The sequence below is a fragment of the Astyanax mexicanus genome, chromosome 10, assembly GCF_023375975.1.
Source record: "Astyanax mexicanus isolate ESR-SI-001 chromosome 10, AstMex3_surface, whole genome shotgun sequence".
NCBI classification, from domain to species: Eukaryota; Metazoa; Chordata; class Actinopteri; order Characiformes; family Acestrorhamphidae; genus Astyanax; species Astyanax mexicanus.
Genome location: NC_064417.1, coordinates 9,301,518 through 9,320,149, shown reverse-complemented (window position 1 = coordinate 9,320,149; position 18,632 = coordinate 9,301,518). Strand labels below are relative to the sequence as shown.

Genomic DNA, 18,632 nt, shown 5'->3' with positions numbered 1-18,632 from the left:
TCATAGCTTCAGATCTACAATCAGAGCTTCAGATCTACAATTAGAGCTTCAGATCTACAATTAGAGCTTCAGATCTACAGCCAGAGCTTTAGATCTACAATCAGAGCCTCAGATCTACAATCAGAGCTTCAGATCTACAATCATAGCTTCATATCTACAATCAGAGCTTCAGATCTACAGTCATAGCTTCAGATCTACCATCAGAGCTTCAGATCTATAATCAGAGCTTCAGATCTACAGTCAGATCTTTAGATCTACAATCAGAGCTTCATATCTACAATCAGAGCTTCAGATCTATAATCAGAGCTTCAGATCTACAGTCAGATCTTTAGATCTACAGTCAGAGCTTCAGATCTACAATCACACTTCATCTAGACCTTTAAATGGTTGTTCATACTCTGATACACTCTCTTACAAAAGTTTTGGTACACCTGCTTATTTAATCTCAAATGGAATTTAAAAAGAGAAATCCTGATCTTGTTGAAATAACTGTCTCTACTGTCCAGGGAAGACTTTCTACTCTATTTCTGACCACTGATTTAAAGATCTGATTGCATTCAACAGCAAATATGTTGCAAAAGTATTGCATGCAGCACATTGTTAAAAAGTTTCACTGCTCCACAGCTCAATACTGGGGGTGTTTTTATCCCCCTAGCCTACGCCTGGCAGTAGACATGGTGCCAATAGGTCCATGTTTATCTACTCTATAACTCAAAAGCTCTTTTCTATTGAAGGTACTTCTCTACAGGACAACTTAACAAGCTGTATTACTTAAGGGAGATAAATGCACTCATTAAAAGTGTAGTACACAAACGTTTTTACTTAAAGTGTATATTTTGGACCTGCTTCTTCATGGAACCAAACATGTTTAACACTTATAGTTAATTTGTTTTGGTCAGTTTAAACATTCGGAGCATTTCTTTCTTGTTTTTCTTTGATTTGCACCAAAGTGTGTCACAGCAAACCATGTGAGAACATTCTCTCTGCTTATTGGTCAGACCCGTCTGAGACAGGAGCAGGAAAGTAAATACAGGAAGAAGGTCCTACAGTGTGTTTTGGATTATAACTTGCAGAGTATGCCTGATAATCGGGTCAGATCAAAGATGGATCACAGAAATATAAATTGGCCTTATGGCATCACTGAATGATCACTTTGCAGCATCTTTATTTTTTGTATATACATGTAGTGCTTTTGTCTCACTAGTTTTACTTCAAATTAAGTTTATTATAAGACAGAAACAACGTGCTTTAACACAAAATAATGTTTGCTTTTTGGAGATTATGATTGTATTTATTGATGGTAAAAACTGTCCAATAGCAGCAGCCTGATAGTTCAGTTTTCATCCAAAGCAAAGCTGAACTCGCAGCCTTCAGAGTGTGTAACGCTCCTCTCAGCTCTAAATTATTAAAGAGCCGTCGCCTCCACACACCTCGACACATACTGAACAGCTTTCTCTCTCTCTCTCTCTCTCTCTCTCTCTCTCTCTCTCTCTCTCTCTCTCTCTATATATATATATATATATATATATATATATTCTCTCTCTTTCTCTCTCTATGTCTTTTTTCTCTTTTTCTTTCTCTCTCTCTCTGTTTTATTGTTATGCACACCAGTGTCTTATAGCACAGAGTGTGTCTATCTGTTTGTGTGTGAGTACATGTGTGTAACAGTATGAGTGTACATTGTGGCACTCTGTACGCATGTGAGAGGTTGTGTGTGTGTGTGTGAGAGAGAGAGAGAAAGACAAGGAGAAAATATATACATATTTGTGTCTCAGTCTAAAATCTGTATGCGTGTGAGTTCTTGCATGTGAATGTGTGTGTGTGTGTGTGTCTGAATGTCTATGTTCCAGATTGAAGGTGTGTACATTTGAATGTGTGTGTGAGTCTGTGTGTGTGTGTGTAAAGGTAAAGGTCAGGAGAAGGTGTGTGTTTGCTTGTGTGCCCCTATACACTCCACCTGATTTGTTCACAGCCCCATCCCCACGTTCCCTCCCACTGTACCCCAGCAGTAATTTGGTAAACAACACACACACACACACACACACACCTCTCTACCCTCACAGCACTCTCATACAGGGAGCATCAGGGGAGACAGAGGGAGGTAGACATTTTTACAATGTCTGTCTGCCCGTTTGTCAGGCATGACTTTTCTAATGTCATTGAATTTAGCAGGTTGGAAACAGGAAATAAGCAACATTTATTTTATTAAACTGTGCAAAAGTCAAAAGTTTCTGTGGAGGATATAGTATTATCCGCACTATAAGTATATAAGTAAATTATAAGGTGCATTACGCGACACTAGTAAGGCACAGGGGTGTCACCATGTTTTCCTTGTAATTCAGCAGGTGCTCACTGCTTGGTGGTGGGGGGATGCTAAATAAGCTTAGTAAACAAAACTGTAATTCCTTAAAAAAAAATATATATATATACATATATATATATATATATATATTAATGTCAAACGAGCGCTGGATGTTAATCTAGACAGATTTTTCTTCTGAAAAAAGAAGAAGCACTTTACTTGGGTGAGTAAAGTGCCTTTGTTTATTTGGAGTAACCTTAGATTTCCAGATTTCCACTAAGGCTGGGTGCAGCAGCATTAGCATAAGTGGCTAAGTGTGAATGCTAGCCGTGGTTGAAGGCTAATGCCTCTGAGTGTTCCAGTAAGCCAAGGTGATATTAGCAAGTGGTTTTTCCCCTGTAGCTTGTTTTAACATGATAAAGGCACAGGCTACAATCTGAAATACTCACCTCTAAACGATGAAAGAGCTAGTGTTTTGCGCAGTTAGCAGCTAATGCTAATGCTGCTCCAGCAGTGCTATCCAGGGTTAGCAGCAGGCCACAGGCCAATAATACTCATACCTCTGAATGGTGAAAGGGCTAGCGCTTAGCACAGTAAGCGGCTAATGCTAATACTGCTTCAGCCTTTGTGCTGGAGAACTAAACTGAAATTCCTGTAGAACGCTATACTTCAGTGGAGTGGTTTTACTGCTCCTTACAACTTGACTGGTAAAATTCATACATAAGATGCAGCAGAATATAAGGCACAATTATGATTTTTGGGAAATTAAAGTGCACATTATTGTGTGAAAAATGCAATACTACTTACACATAATCTGCAAGTTTAATTTAACCAGGGGCTGAATTGGATGCTAATAAGCAGAAAACCCTCAATGACTATGATTAAACAATGGAGGTGTGGGAAAAGCACCTTGCATACCATAAATATGAACCTCCTGAAAATAACGCAAATGTACCACTTCAATAGAGTCCAGAAATTTATGTCAGGAAATATGTTGGTAATGATTGGATACTAAGAATCAGAAAATGCTCTGACTTCTAAAACTAAAGTATGGGAGTGTGGAAAAATCCTTCTGTAGGTTAAAACAAAATAATAACCTCCCACCACCATGTTTGAAAGATGAGGATGTGTGTTGTGGATCTAGACCAAAATCTAGGGACACGCTGAAAGTGAGTCTACTGAAATAAATAAAAGCTCTCCTAAAGATAAAGGTTTATTTTTTAGAAGGATGAAAGATAAGTCTTTTAACAAGCTTTAAATATGATTTTATATTTAAAAACCAAATAGTGGTTCATTCAGTGTTTTTTGTGAGTTGGATAATCACAATCAATTGGCTGTGACCACATCAAGTACAAGTGCATCTAAAAAAAAAAAATAGAAAATCATTGAAAATGTACTTTTATTTCAGTAATTCAGTTCAAATGTGAAACTTATATAAGCTTATATTGAAACTTATATTGTTGAAGATTATGGCTTACAGCTAAAGAAAACCCAGAAGTCTGTGTGTCAGAAAATTAGATATTATATAAGACCAATTGGTACTTTTGGCAGTGTGGGCAGTGTGTCAAGTTCTGCTGGAAAAAAAAAATCTGCCTTTCCATAAAAGTTGTCAGCAGAGGAAAGCATGGAGCATTAAACATGAAGATTTTGGACTAGATATAACACAGTGGATCAACACCAGCAGATGACATGTCTCTCTAAACCATCACTGATCATCAGTACATTTTACATTTCATTTGGAAATCAAGGGAGCAGAGTCTGGAGGAGGAGTGGAGAGACACACAGTCCAAGCTGCTCAAGGTCTAGTGTGAAGTTTCCACCAATCAGTGATGGTTTGGACAAAGAGACATGTCATCTGCTGGTGTTGATCCACTGGTGTTATATCAAATCTTACAGCACGTCATGCTTCCCTCTACTGACAACTTTTATGGGGATGCGGATTTCATTCTCCAGCAGGACTTGAGGAGAAACCATTAATTACAGTCTATTTAATGACTGTTTTAAGTGGAAATTAAATGCATAAAGATTTACCCATATTTCACCACCTGACTGTAAACGCTAATGCTGTACTAAAAGGAGCTCATCCAGAAACAGCAGCTCTACTTAGCGCTGTGCTATCCGTCTCGCCGCCGGTCTGCAGTCTGAATCTGCTGGTTGGAGCTTCAGGCCGTGAGCTCATGGATTTTCTCTTAATGATCAGTTCCAGTTCAGCAGATTCTGCTGCTTGGAGCAGGAAGTGCAGAGTCATGGCGTGTCATTACAGATTAATGCTTAAGACCAGCTCAGCACAGATCGCGCCACGTTCTAGAGAAAAAAAGGCTCTGGCGCGAAAAAGAGAGAACAGCATGTGTTCTCTGAACAGATCAACAGAGAACGCTTTACTGAGCTTAAGCAGTTTACTCACGACCACCAGCACCCGCAGGTACACAGATGGAGGCCTTGCTGAAATAAACATAAACAGCTAGAAAACTATCTGACTAGATTCCAAAAGCAAAACTCATCCAGGTGTGTGTATGTGTGTGTGTGTGTTTGGACCATGTGATTGCTATTAGAAGTTGTTTCAGGTACGCAGCTCTAAAGAAATTGCTTTGAGAGGCCGTGAGAAAGAGAGAGAGAGTTTGTGGAAGTTATATTGTCTAGTGTGCCAAAACCTGTAAGTTTTAATCCTTATCAAATCAACCCTCCTTATCTTCAGCGGCACGACTGCTGCATTATCCTGTTTACTGAATTGCTCACTTCACTCAGTCGTTCTAAATGTGTGGTCCGGACTTTCGGACTTTTCAGTTTGGTCCGAACCAAAGTAGCAGGTGTGAAAGGGGCCGCGAACCACGGTCCGGACCAAAGGACCAGATTTTGGTCCGACCAAGAGAGGTGGTCTCGGTCCGGATCTTCTGAACCATGGTCCGGTTCGCCTGCAGTGTGAAAGCGCTTTTCTGGATGGTTCGAACTTTTGGACCAAATACAGGAAGCTGAGCAGCGTTCCTCAGCAACGGCAGCAGAAGAAGAAAAATAAGCAACTACTACTGACTGCAACCTGCGGGAAGGCGGAGTTAGAAGTCCAGCGTGTCCAGTCCCACCCACTTTGTCCACGCCACGCCTTGTCAGTCTCGTAAGCTTGTAGTGTATACACAGTACTCTAGCACATTATATTTAAAGTCCGATAACTGCCCTGTGCATTGTTTACTTCCGTTCAGAGGCGGAGCTAAGACATGATGCTGACAAAGTGGGCGGGACTGGACGTCCAACTCCGCCTTCCTGCAGGCTCGAGTCAGTACCCTCTCATAAAAACTGGAAAAGCAGGAAAAATGAGCCGTGGATACAGCTCACAGGACGAGAACGTTCGTTTGGTGAATTTGAACTAACCTAGAGTACTGTGCCTGAAGTTGCTGCTGCTGGTATTAAAACCACAATAGCAGCAGCTCTACTATGGAGACGAAATAAATCTGTTCATTCATTTTATCCTGATCCTGGAAAGGCTTTCCACCGAACGAACCACCCGCTGAATTGTTATCAACACGCCAACGTCAGACGCATGTCCTTCTAAAACCAATCAGCGACAAGTAAAGGAAAACGCATCGATACGTAAGTGATGATCAAAGGATGTAGGAGTATCACACAAAGGTCTTTGGTGCACTCTTTAAACTGCGGTGTGAAAAAAATAAGCGGACCAAATATATACAATGTAGCAAACAGATGAACCTTGGTTCAGACCACGGTCCGGACTTTCAGGTGTGAAAGCACCCTAAAAGGCACACTGCATTTAAAGGCGCACTGGATTATAAGGCGCGCTATCAATGACCATCTATGTTCTGGTCTATTTTGATACATAAGGTGCACCAAATTATAAGGCACATTAGGCGACACTAGTAAGTATGCCTACATCGAAGTGAGCAAGGGTGTCACCATGTTTCTTCTCCTTCTAATAGAAGAGAAAGAGAAAGCTGGTGGAAGCGCCTAAGTAAATAAAACTGTAATTCTTAAAAAAAAAAAAAAAAGTCAAACAAGCACTGGATGCTAATCTACACAGATTTCTCTCCTGAAAACTGTTTCAGTTGACTGTGGAATATTTAGTAGTGAGAAAATTTGGAATCTGGACTTGTTGCACAGGTGTTGCACCCTATCACCAGTGATGTCAGTATCGCATTACTTAGTCTGGCCTATGCAACACACACACACCACGCAGTGACACAAACGAATCAATGGAGGCAGGCGAGAGAAGCACGTTTTGTAGCGGAGGTTTGAGAAGCTTCTGTTAATGAGGTACAACCATTAGTTTATTTACCCCACCCCACTGTTTCACTCTTAACATATGATTACAAAATAAAATACACATGATGTCAGCCTAGACCATATACACGGTTCTGTTTTGTAAAACCACTACTTGCTGCCCTGCAGAGAACAACAGGTTCAATGTTCAGATTTACAGTGTTAAATACGTCAGGTCAAGAAACACTTTCTTCATTTTATATTTTTATAAAATATAAAATGTCAAGTGAAATCAAGGAAGACCATATATATATATATTTTTTTTTTCTAAAACAATTATTTATATTAAGTTAATTCATGATAAATGGTCTTTTATTTTTATAAAAACATTTTTTTTCAGGAAACTTTAAATGTCTAGAGATACATTGTTGCTGTTAAAAATGAATTTTCCAATAAAGGGAGTATTGGCAAAACTGGTTATAATGTTTATGTTAAGGCGGCGGGAGGTGGTGTCTGCAGCTGCTGAAAGTACCGTATTTTTCGGACTATAAGGCGCACTTAAAAACTTTTAATTTTCACAAAAATTGACAGTGCGTCTTATAATACGGTGCGCCTTTTGTATGGATTTTACTCGTCAGGTTGTAAGGAGCAGTAAACACACACTCCGTGCAGCGTTATAGAGAGTTTCAGTGCTATACAGAGTCCAGAGCCGTGCAGCTCCGAGGCTGAGCAGCAATAGCATTAGCTAGATGCTAACCGCTAAGCTAGCTAGCTTATTCACTGAGATCAGTATTATCTAAATTTTACTCGTCAGGTTGTAAGGAGCAGTAAACACACACTCCGTGCAGCGTTATACAGAGTTTCAGTGCTATACAGAGTCCAGAGCCGTGCAGCTCCGAGGCTGGAGCAGCAAATAGCATTAGCTAGCTTATTCACTGTTCAGAGATCAGTATTATCTAAATTTTACCCGTCAGGTATAAGGAGCAGTAAACACACACTCAGTGCAGAGCCGTGCCGCTCCGAGGCTGGAGCAGCAATAGCATTAGCTAGATGCTAACCGCTTAGCTAGCTAGCTTTTTCATTGTTCAGAGATCAGTATTTTCTAAATTTAGCACTTTTAATACTGCTGGAGCAGTATTATTAGAGTTAGATGCTAATCGCTAAGCGTTCACCGTTCAGAGGTGAGTTATCGGCCTGTAAGTCTGTGCTGCTTTGCCTGGCTAGCATTAGCTAGATGCTAAGCGCTAACTCTCTCAGAGGTGAGTTTTATCAGCCTGTAATCTGCTTGTTTACCGTGTTAAAACAAGCTACGGGGGACGAATCGCTAGCTAATATCTCACTGTCTTACCAGAACACGCAGGATTACTCAGTGTAACGCTGTCGTTTAAGTTTGGGTTAACTTTACTAGTTTAGGTGACTAGCTAGCGTGCTAGCGGATAGCTATGCTAACGCTGGTGCAGCAAGCCTTAGTGGACATCTGGAAATCTAAGCTTACTGTAAATAAACTGAAGCACGTTACTCACCCAAATAAACAGTTTTCAGGAGAGGAATCTGTGTAGATTAATATCCAGCACTCGTTTGACTTTGAAATAGCTAGATTTGTATACTGAGACGCTCCACCGGCAAGCGACCACCCCCGGTGGGGGAAGGGAAACATGGCGCCACCCCTGTTCACTTTGATATAGGCACCCTTTCTAGTGTCACTTAACGCGCCTTATAATGCGATGCGCCCTATGTATGGAAAAATAGCAGAAAATAGGCGTTCTTTGATAGTGCGTCTTATAATACAGTGCGCCTTATAGTCCGAAAAATACGGTAACTAATAAAGTAACTTGTAAAGTAACTTAGTTACTTTTAAAATCAAGTAATCCATAAAGTAACTAAGTTACTTTTTAAAGGAGTAATCAGTAATCAGTAATTGGATTACTTTGTCAAAGTAACTATACCATCACTGCCCACGATCACGATACCATGCTGTAATTCACTGAGCTCCTGAGAGAGACCCATTCTTTCACTAATGTTTGAATAATGTTAGCATTCTGCATGCCTAGGTATTTGGTATCATACACCTGTGGCTATGGAGGTGACTGGACTAATATAGAGGGTGCAGTTGTACATTTCTTTTTCTTTTCCCAATAATAAAAAAAAACAGCAAGTAACTAAGAATTATGATTGATATAGTCCCCAGTTCTCTAAAGTAAAGATACTGAACACATATTCCTGTAGGAACCACCTCTCATTATAATACTGTAATAGTATTAAAAAAAAAAAGATTCTATATAAGTGTGTGTATTTTTTTTTTTTTTTTTTTTTTTGTGCAGGGCCTGCAGACAGGTACTCGAGAGCTGGAGGAGATGGGTCAGAACTTCTGCCAGAGTCTGCTGACCCTGCGGAAAAATGCTATCAGTTACAACAGCCGGTTGGTCAGCCATGCGGCCGCCATCCTGGACCTGGACAACAGCCTGCTGGACCACAAATCCCACAAGTCAGTGTTTCCCCGGAAAATTTATTTATTTTTTATTAACATATACTGCTTAGGGGGTGCAAAATTCACTTTTTGCTTGGGTTTTATTTCCACTTTTGCTCCGATTGCCCTTAAAAACACTCAAAAGCACAAAGAGATTGATGGCTTCCTTATTTTGAGTCACAGTAAGGAAACCTGCACAGAACCACCCTGACACCACCCTTCACCCGTCAAAACCCCACCAGAGTCCCACCCACTAGATCTGTTGCCATTTCAGTAATTTTGCTTAAGTATCTTAAACAGTAAGCAGCAGAATTAGCCAGCAGACTTTGTCTGATGGAGGAATCTGTACCTACTCTCTGTGGCAAGTTAGCAGATGGAGAGGGATATGTAAGTACTTCCAAATAATGAGTTTTGTGCTTCTATCACAGTAAAGCATGAACTAGCTTGTTCGTCTTTTGCCATTTAGCACATGCTAACGCTAACATGCTGTAAACGCTAAGTGTGTACATGGTGTGCAACAGCCAGTAACAGCTGTTACTCCCACTCTCAGCATTGTTCAATTGAAGATCAAATGTCCAGATGTTTCAATATGTTAAAAAAAAGGAAAAAGAGATTCATGGGGTGGCTGTGGAACCCTTTAATCTTGTATTAGTACAAAAGCAGCACTATGCCGATGCTCCTCTCTCTCGTTTGTTCACTCTCTCTCTCTCTCTCTCTCTTTTTCTTTCTCTCTTTCCATTCATCTCGCTCTCTCACACGAGTTAAAATTAATTTATGGTCTGCCTTTATTTCGTTGGATGAAATGGACTGAAGCCGTTCTATTGATTTTTACAAAAACTTAAATTAAATCCCTTCTGTGTGTGTGTTTTTTTTTTTTTTTTGGATTGTTACATCTTGTTGGAGTGAGCTGCAGGGATTAACTCTCTGCTTACCTTTCTTTTGCCTCATTTTTCATTTTTCGTCCACCGCCTCACTTTTGCTCTTCTGAATATGGAGACAGCAGAGCTAGGAGTGTTACATATCTCAGTCCAGTCCTCTCTTTGCTTGTCTTGTTCTAACAATGAGAGGACTTCCTGCATGGGACAGTTCCATGCCCTACTGCCAAGTAAAAAGCAATGTCGATGCTGCTGGGATATCATCAGGAATAAATAATACGAGTAGAATAAATCATTTTCTGATATTTTTAGATTTGTGTTATTTTAAGCATTGCAATAAGACAGTATATTATATTGCAATTGATTATCTTTGATCATCTTTATTATGGGTGTTCCATATCATATTGCATGCCATATTATTGCCAACATATTTAAATATAGTTATTGCAGAAATGCCCTGAAACATTGTGATATGATTGTAGGGTCATCAGGGTACAAGTTTTAGCTGTTTGTAGCAAAAGGAAAATTCACACTGTTTGTGAACAGAGATTCCCTACTAGAGATTAAATATCTGTCCAGTATCATTTATTTCACTTCAGTCCTGGATATATGGAGTGCATTATTATTATCATGACATGTTGGATCTTTGACTGACTGTTACAGTCTGGTGAAAATCTCAATTAAGGATATGCCATATCATTTCATATGCAATAATATCAACAAATAGAATATAATATTTATTTTGTTGAGTTCTTGAAATAATTACAGTATAAGGTGCACTTAAAATCCTTTAATTTACCAAAAATAAGCAGTGCACCCTATTATCCGATGCACTTTATGTATGGATTCCACCTGTCAAGTATTAAGGAGCAGTAAAGCCACTCCACAGAAGTACAGTGTTATAAAGGTGAGTTTTCAGTGAAGTTTCTCCAGCACTAAGGCTGGGTGCAGCAGCATTAGCATTAGCCGCTAACCGTGTAACATATTAAAAAAAAGAGCTGTTGGAATTAAATTAAAATTTTTATATATGTTACAGTAATGATGATTGGACCTGCAGATCCTGCACACTTGAACGTTGTAGAAAACTGGCATCCCAACAGGTGACTGGGCTAGAGAAAGATTGTTGCCATCTGGGAAACCTTGCTGTCTGTGGTTTAGCATTAGCCTGATTAAAAAAATAAGTTGGAGTTCTGCCTGGATAGCAAGTAATTCTTCTAAGTGACTAGCCTGCAAAATGCCCTTAAATGGTCAAAATCTTTTTGTTTTTTGTCGTAGAGCCATGTATAGCAATCAATGATCTCTCACCAAGAGGTATACTACCCAAAAGTGCCTAAAAGTAGAGCCGCTAAGAGCTTTTCATAGGGCAGTGGGGGAAGCACTTTGTGTCAAGGAGTATCCACTTGTATCCACTTGTGAGTTGTTCGCTATTTACTAAATAACCAATATATAATTTCTGGAGCTGTTATTAAAATGGTAAATTAAGTATTACCATCGTTCTGATAAAGATGTGCTATAGAATCTTCTATAGGCGTTTAAATAAATTAAAAGCAGGTGAGTTAAGTGTGTACTGTGACCTAGGTGCAATCCCTGAAGGGCAGCAGTCATCTCAGAGCAGATTAACATGTTAATGCTGTTTGGGGTAATTTGTAGTGGAATAGGTTTCACAGGAGCAAGCTCCATTAGCTTTGTTTGATTTGCTGAAGGTGTTCTGTAGACAGGCAGAGAAAGAGAGGAAAAACAACCTTCACCAGAGTCGAACACACTGCCAGAGATCAGGAGAGCCTGAGACGCTTCGTTTAAACTGTCCAGTGCAGACAGCTCACAAGTGCTTAACCTATCAATAAATCAAACTTAATCAACTGACTATTTAACAGGACATTCTACTTGTTTAATTTTACTGTAAATTAAGCATAACATTTAAGCATGATCCAGTTTTAATGATGGAGATTGTAAGCTATGTGTGATATACACATACACAGTACTGTATATATATATATATATATATATATATATATATATATATATATATATATATATATATATATATATATATATATATATGTATATCAGTGTTGTGCGTGAACGAGTTCAAAAGAACACGTTCCTGGAACACGCTCATTTTTTCGTAAACGTTGAACTGAACGTGAATTAGTTCACATAATGTGTCATGAACGGCAGACATCCCTGTAAATGAACAGTGGCTAGAGAGCGCGGAGCACGAGGGCGAAAGAGAGAGAGAGAGAGAGTGTGAGGACAAGAGAGAGAGAGAGAGAGTGAGAGAGAGACCGACGACGAGAGCGTGGAGCTTGAGGGCGAGAGAGAGAGAGAGAGAGAAATACAGAGAGATATGGCGAGAGAGAGAGAGAGAGAGAGAGAGAGAGAGAGAGACCGACGACGAGAGCGCGGAGCTTGAGGGCGAGAGAGAGAGAGAGAGAGATACAGAGAGATATGGCGAGAGAGAGAGAGAGAGAGAGAGAGACCGACGACGAGAGCGCGGAGCTTGAGGGCGAGAGAGAGAGAGAGAGAGAGATACAGAGAGATATGGCGAGAGAGAGAGAGAGAGAGAGAGACCGACGACGAGAGCGCGGAGCTTGAGGGCGAGAGAGAGAGAGAGAGAGAGAGAGATACAGAGAGATACGGCGAGAGAGAGAGAGAGAGAGAGAAAGAGAGACCGACGACGAGAGCGCGGAGCTTGAGGGCGAGAGAGAGAGAGAGAGAGAGAGATACAGAGAGATACGGCGAGAGAGAGAGAGAGAGAGAGAGAGACCGACGACGAGAGCGCGGAGCTTGAGGGCGAGAGAGAGAGAGAGAGAGAGAGATACAGAGAGATACGGCGAGAGAGAGAGAGAGAGAGAGAGACCAATGACGGGAGTGAGAGACATAAATTCTCCTTATGAACATTTTCATCACCTGGTAAGAAACCCACAATTGCAGTGTCATGAGCAAATGTCTACAATGAGCAGTTTCAAAGAACGTATAGTGATTTCTAGAAAAGTATTTATTTGAATATCTCACGAAAAAAGTAAAATGAACTGAACTTAAAACTAGTTCAGAATTAAAATTGTGAACTTTGAACGTGAACTGTTCACTTTGAGCATGTATGAACTGAACTTGAACTAGTTCAGAAAAGCTGTGAACTGGCACAACACTGATATATTTAGTTTGTTTTTTCATCATTTTTAAATGTTCTGCATTGTAGATTTATATGAAAGTAATCCAAACTATGAAAAAAACCCATATGGAATTAATTAGTAAACAAAAAGTGCTAAACAAACCAGAATATGTTTTATATTTTAGATTCAGATTTATCAGGTAGAGTCACCTGGAATGGCTTTCAGTTAACAGCTGTGCTAAACGTTTCAAGAGTTAATAACTTGAATTTCTTGCCTCTTAATGTGTTTGAGAGCATCAGTTGTAAAGTAGTGAAGAGGTAGAGTTACAGGTATACAGTGATTAGTTCTATCTGAGTAATGTTCTAATTCATAATTTGGTAAAAATATGGCAAGTCAATATGAAAAATTTCACGAACTTAAAGTATGAACGTATCCTTAAGTGCAAAGACCATCAGAAATGTTATGATGAAACTGGCTCTTATCAGCACCGTCCCAGGAAAGGAAGATCAAAAGTTTACCCTGTTGCACAGGATTATTTAATCAGAGTTACCAGTCTCAGAAACCACAAGTTAACAGCACCCCAGATTGGTAATCTAACAGTTCAATCCAAAACACAATTAAATAGCCTAGTTAAGACAGCTGGGAAAATTATGGGCATTCCTGCCCCTTTTGGCCCGCATGAGCTGTGGCAGCAGGCTATAATTAGGCAGGCTAGGAATATTGTTTCTGATAGTACACATGTGCTACATCAGGAGTACCAGCTCATGAACTCAGGTAGAAGATACAGGGTCCCTTTGTGTAGGCACAATAGGTTTAAACATTCTTTTGTACCACTGTCAATTAAGATTCTAAATAATAAGGACGTCTGACTGTATTTGGTTGTATAGGGGCTGTGGGGTTCTGTGAAAGTATGTAATGTAATGCACTTTAAATCCTTAATGTATTGTAATGATATGGTTTTGGTCACATGATTGTCTGTATGTGTTTGTTTTGTGTTGTAGTGCAGTATGCCCTCAATCCAAGAAAAATTTCTCCTTGGGAGATAAATAAAGAAACTAACTAACTAAGATAAGAGCATCTAAATGCTTTACAGAGTATTTTGGTTTGTACATTTAAGTTTTTACATGATTCCTTATGTCCTTATCATGAAGTCAAACTTCATGTACCGTGCACAGTCATTTCGAGGCAGCGACAAGGGTCTGGTATTAAGTGGTGTGATATGATAACCTTTTGATGTTTTTATGTTTTATAGGACTTCCAAACTCTGATTTACATATAATATACTTGAAACATACATAATAAATAGTATTACTATAATGAATAATGCAACCGTCAAGACTCCAGTTGTGTTATTTAATAATCCTTTAATTTATTATTTTATAGGAATTCTGTTCTTTATAGAATCAAATAGGCATTTTTTTTTTCAATTTTGCCATTCCAAAAGTCCTAATATAATTAAAAAACATACAAGATTAATACTATGGAAATAATACTATGTTTTTTTCAAAGATATCAGTAGTGCCATTTGATAATAAATAGATTTTCTACTTTTACTTTTCTACTTTTACTTTTACTTAACTTACTACTAAGTTAAGTAAAGCTAAGCTAAGCCAACAAAACTGTAATTCTTAAAAAAATGAGCGCTGGATATTAATATGCATAGATTTCTCTCCTGAAAACTGTTTGTTTGGGTGAGTAAAGCGCTTTCGTTTATTTACAGTAAGCGTACATTTCCAGATTTTCACTAAGGCTGTGTGCAGCAGCATTAGCATTAGTGGCTAACTGCTAGAGCTAGCCTCAGTTAGCGCTAGTAAATGCCACCCAACAGCACTACATTAAGGTCTTGTAAGTGTTCTGGTAAGCCACTGGTAAAATTCATACATAAGGCGCATCAGACATATAAGACACACTGACAATTTTTGGGACAAATAAAGGATTTAAAGTGTGCCTTACTGTGTGAAAAATATGATACTGATTGCGCAAAATCTGCATGTGTATTTTAACCAAGGGCTGAATTGGATACTAAGAAGCAGAAAACCCTTGATGACTATGACTAAACCATGGAGGTGTAGGAAAAGCACCTTACATACCCTAAATTTAAGTATGGGAGTGTGGAAAAATCCTTCTATAGATAAAAAAAAAAAAAAAAAAAAAACTCCCACCACCATGTTTAAAAGATGAGGGCGTGTGCTGTGGAGCTAGAGCAAAATCTAGTGATAAGACACATATTATAAGGCACACTGACGATTTTTGGGACAATTAAAGGATTTTACATGCAAATTATAGTGTGAAAAAAAAACGGTATATGCATGGAAGGCTGATCCAATGAAACCAAATTCATTAAACATCGAAACAACAAAAGGCAAGTTCACCTTTTCCAGTGCGAGCAGTTCAACCTTCCTCATGCTGGGCCAGTGAGCAGACTGTGGGCAGAAGCTCCTGTTGTTCTGTGAGAGGTGATGGAGAAGCCACAGTGTCCTATGAAAGTCCCTCAGAGAGAGGAGGTCTATTTGTTTGTGCGTGTGTGTGTGTGTGTGTGTGTGTGTGACAGAGAGAGGGAGCTGCAGGGATGCAGCCGGTGGCAGTGTTTGTTTGTATAATGCGAGAGAGAAGGTGAAATCCATCTGCCGACAGCAGCTGTGCTGGCTGTCAGGAAAAACAGATCAAATCACTTCAGAACAAAAAGTACAGAAGGACAACAGGACAACCTAATTCTCCTCCGTGACACACACTTACATTATGCATCCGCACACACTTCATGAAAATCATGCAGTATAGGCGATAGTGTGCACAATTCAGAGCACCCTTAAATTATTTAAAGGGCACGTATTATGCAAAACTCACATTTTTTGTGTGCTTTTGTTTTTCCACTCGAGTCTCGACTGCTCCTATAAACACTCCAAGCGTGAAAAACATCCAACCAACTGTAGTCTGTGAATCAGATTAAAAAAGAGTTTGGTGTCAGGAATCATATGCATTTATGAGCTGCTTGGACGGCTCGCATATAGTGATTGTGATGTCACAATAAAGAAAAAAACAAATAAATAAAACCACCCCTCACCCACCAATCCCCACCAGAGCCCAACCCTTTAGATCAGTTGAAAAAACCCTTTTTCGGTAATAATAAATAATAAATCTGAGCGTTAGTAAATGTAACGTAATTAAATCTGTATTATTAACAACAAAAAAATATGTTTCTACCTTTACATGAATACATCTAATTTTTAATTACTCCACATTTGTTCAAAATACAAGACATTGTGTATTTTTTCCTTAATCTAATTTATTTATGTAATCCCAACAAATCTTGTTATATTTACTCGGGTTTTATTCACTACCTGTGTCAATGCTCTTTTCCACAGTGTTGGTTCATGCAGCTTTCCTATAGGCTCCTGGTACCATATATTTGCATATTGGGTGTGGCCTCTCCCTTACTTACCATCTTCGTGTTGTCTGTTGCCCAAAGCTACCTTATCCTGGGCGTGCACTAATTATAATATACCTGTTGATTGGCAGGTCTCAGTGTTGTAGAGCTGTAAGAGCACATTCTACTCATCACAGTATGCTGACTTTGAGCTACAGAGTTCACTCTTTACTGAGTTTACTCCTGTATTGCTCCATTATTATACTGTTAGTATTGGCAGTTAAATAATAATAATAATATCGTAAATATGTTGAGAATACCCATGGTTAACTTAAAATGATAAGTTATGTGAATATTACTAAAGTTTATTAACTTGAAAGTGTGTGTTAAAATAAAGATGAATTGTTAGTTTATTTGACTAAACAGATTTTAAACAGTTTTTAAAAAGGACAAATGAAACACTTAAGTTGAGTTAACTCATCTTTTAAGGCAGCAGTGTACAAGAGAAAATTAAGTTGACAATACTTCAATTTTCCATGTAGTGTCAATGGACTCTTTTAAGTTGACACTATCTGAAAAAGTATGTTAGCCCTACTTGAGAAAATTAAGTTGTAACTATTTGAAAAAAGTATGTTCGCACTACTGGAGAAAATTAAGTAGTAAATACAATGACTACTCTTGCTTGCTTTTTCAGTGTACAAAGCAGGATTGGCCAGTAGACTTTGTCTGAGTGAGGGATCTGTACCTACTGTTCATGGAAATTCAGCAGATAGGGGAGATAAAAGTACTTTCAAATAATGAGTTTTGTGCTTCTATCTTAGTTAAGCATTTACTATCTTGTTGGTGTTTTGCCATTTAACACGATAAACAGTCAGCAACCGCTTTTTTGTATAAGAGTGACAGTGCCCTTAAACAGCTCATTCTGACTGAAAAAGTGACTGAAAATATAAAAAAATAGAGCTGGTAAGATCTCTTTATGTGAGAGATATGCCCTAGAATTAAGAGGATGCTGGAGCTTTGCCCAGTCCACACTTACTCGCTTCAGGTCTCGGGGCTGCAGGACTTTGTGATGGAGGACCACACCTGGGCACCTCCTTGTTGTTCTGTTGTTGAGGATTATGGATAAAATGTTCCAAGCCGAACTCAGGATTGTGGTCTCTCTGCTGGGGTTGGGCTGCATCTTTTCACCTGTAAAAAACTTCAAGCCCAAAGCTGATTTGTTTTGTAAGGTCATCTTGACTTTCATCTTGAAGAGAGACCACCAGGAGAACTGAAAGGGAGCGTGAGTAGACGGGAAAATGGACAGCAGCAGCGATTTAAGGACATAAGTGGCAGAGAAACGAGAAAACAGACCTCTTAAATATTTGGACTGATTCATTTCTGTCAATAATATCAGAAGGCTCATCCAGCATCCATGCAGTGTTCCTAATAATTGACCTAATGCAGCTACAGGTATGACTGCAGCATTAAATAATAATAAAAAAAAAATAATAATAAAACCTGACTGTGGCTGAAGAACGTGTCCTTTTCAGCCATCTGGAGTGAATTCTCTGTGATTAACTCAGCTGCAGATTAAAGTGAAACTTAACGTGAAGCATTGCTCTGATTAGCATGCATTTCACAGCATGAACCGTTCAGACAAATGTCAGATATGTGTCACATTAAAAATTAAACATCTGATTTGCTACAGTGGCCTGCAGTGAATATAGTGGGTACCCCTTCTGCAACCCAACCCCACCCCCCACCCTGCCGCCGGCCGACCGACACATAGATAAATATTACAATAACTACATATTCTCTCTCTTGACTTAGTTATATTAACTTAATACACATCAACAGCCCACAAATACAGCTACAAACTACAAAAGTATACAATAGATCCAACAATAAATGCTCACTCATTTGTATGTCTACTGTAGGACAGGGCAGCCAAAACATTAAGTACACACAAAAACTCACCAGTCAGTCGGCCTATTATTGTGAATTAGCTTCACATGGAAGGAGAGCCTTAGAAAAGGCTTTTTAATATGATGTGACACAATATCTGTCTGATTTACCGTCGCAATTCCATGATAGTTAGTTAACTATTAAACTAATCCAGCATGAGCTCCGTTTATGACTAAGCAACGCGTAACACCTTCAACACATTGCTGAGATGGGGTTAGACAGCCATGGCCCCGCCCCTGTAGTGAAAATCATGAATCTGATTGGTTAGACTTGCTTTGACTTCGCTAATAGATTCATTACTACACCCTTCTCAAAATCAGCAGAAGGATCACGCAGTCACGTGGGGGCAGAAGCCATT

At 39.1% G+C, this 18,632-nt stretch overlaps 1 protein-coding gene across 2 annotated transcripts in view; it reads left to right on the top strand.

Annotated features, from left to right (window-relative positions):
* LOC111195774 (cytosolic carboxypeptidase 4) overlaps positions 1–18,632 on the top strand; it is a 367,388-nt gene that overhangs the window by 310,690 nt on the left and 38,066 nt on the right. For both annotated transcript variants that reach the window (XM_049483983.1, XM_049483982.1), the window contains one exon: positions 8,830–8,993. In XM_049483983.1, coding sequence (XP_049339940.1) covers positions 8,830–8,993 — 164 coding nt within the window. The remainder of the gene's footprint in view (positions 1–8,829; positions 8,994–18,632) is intronic.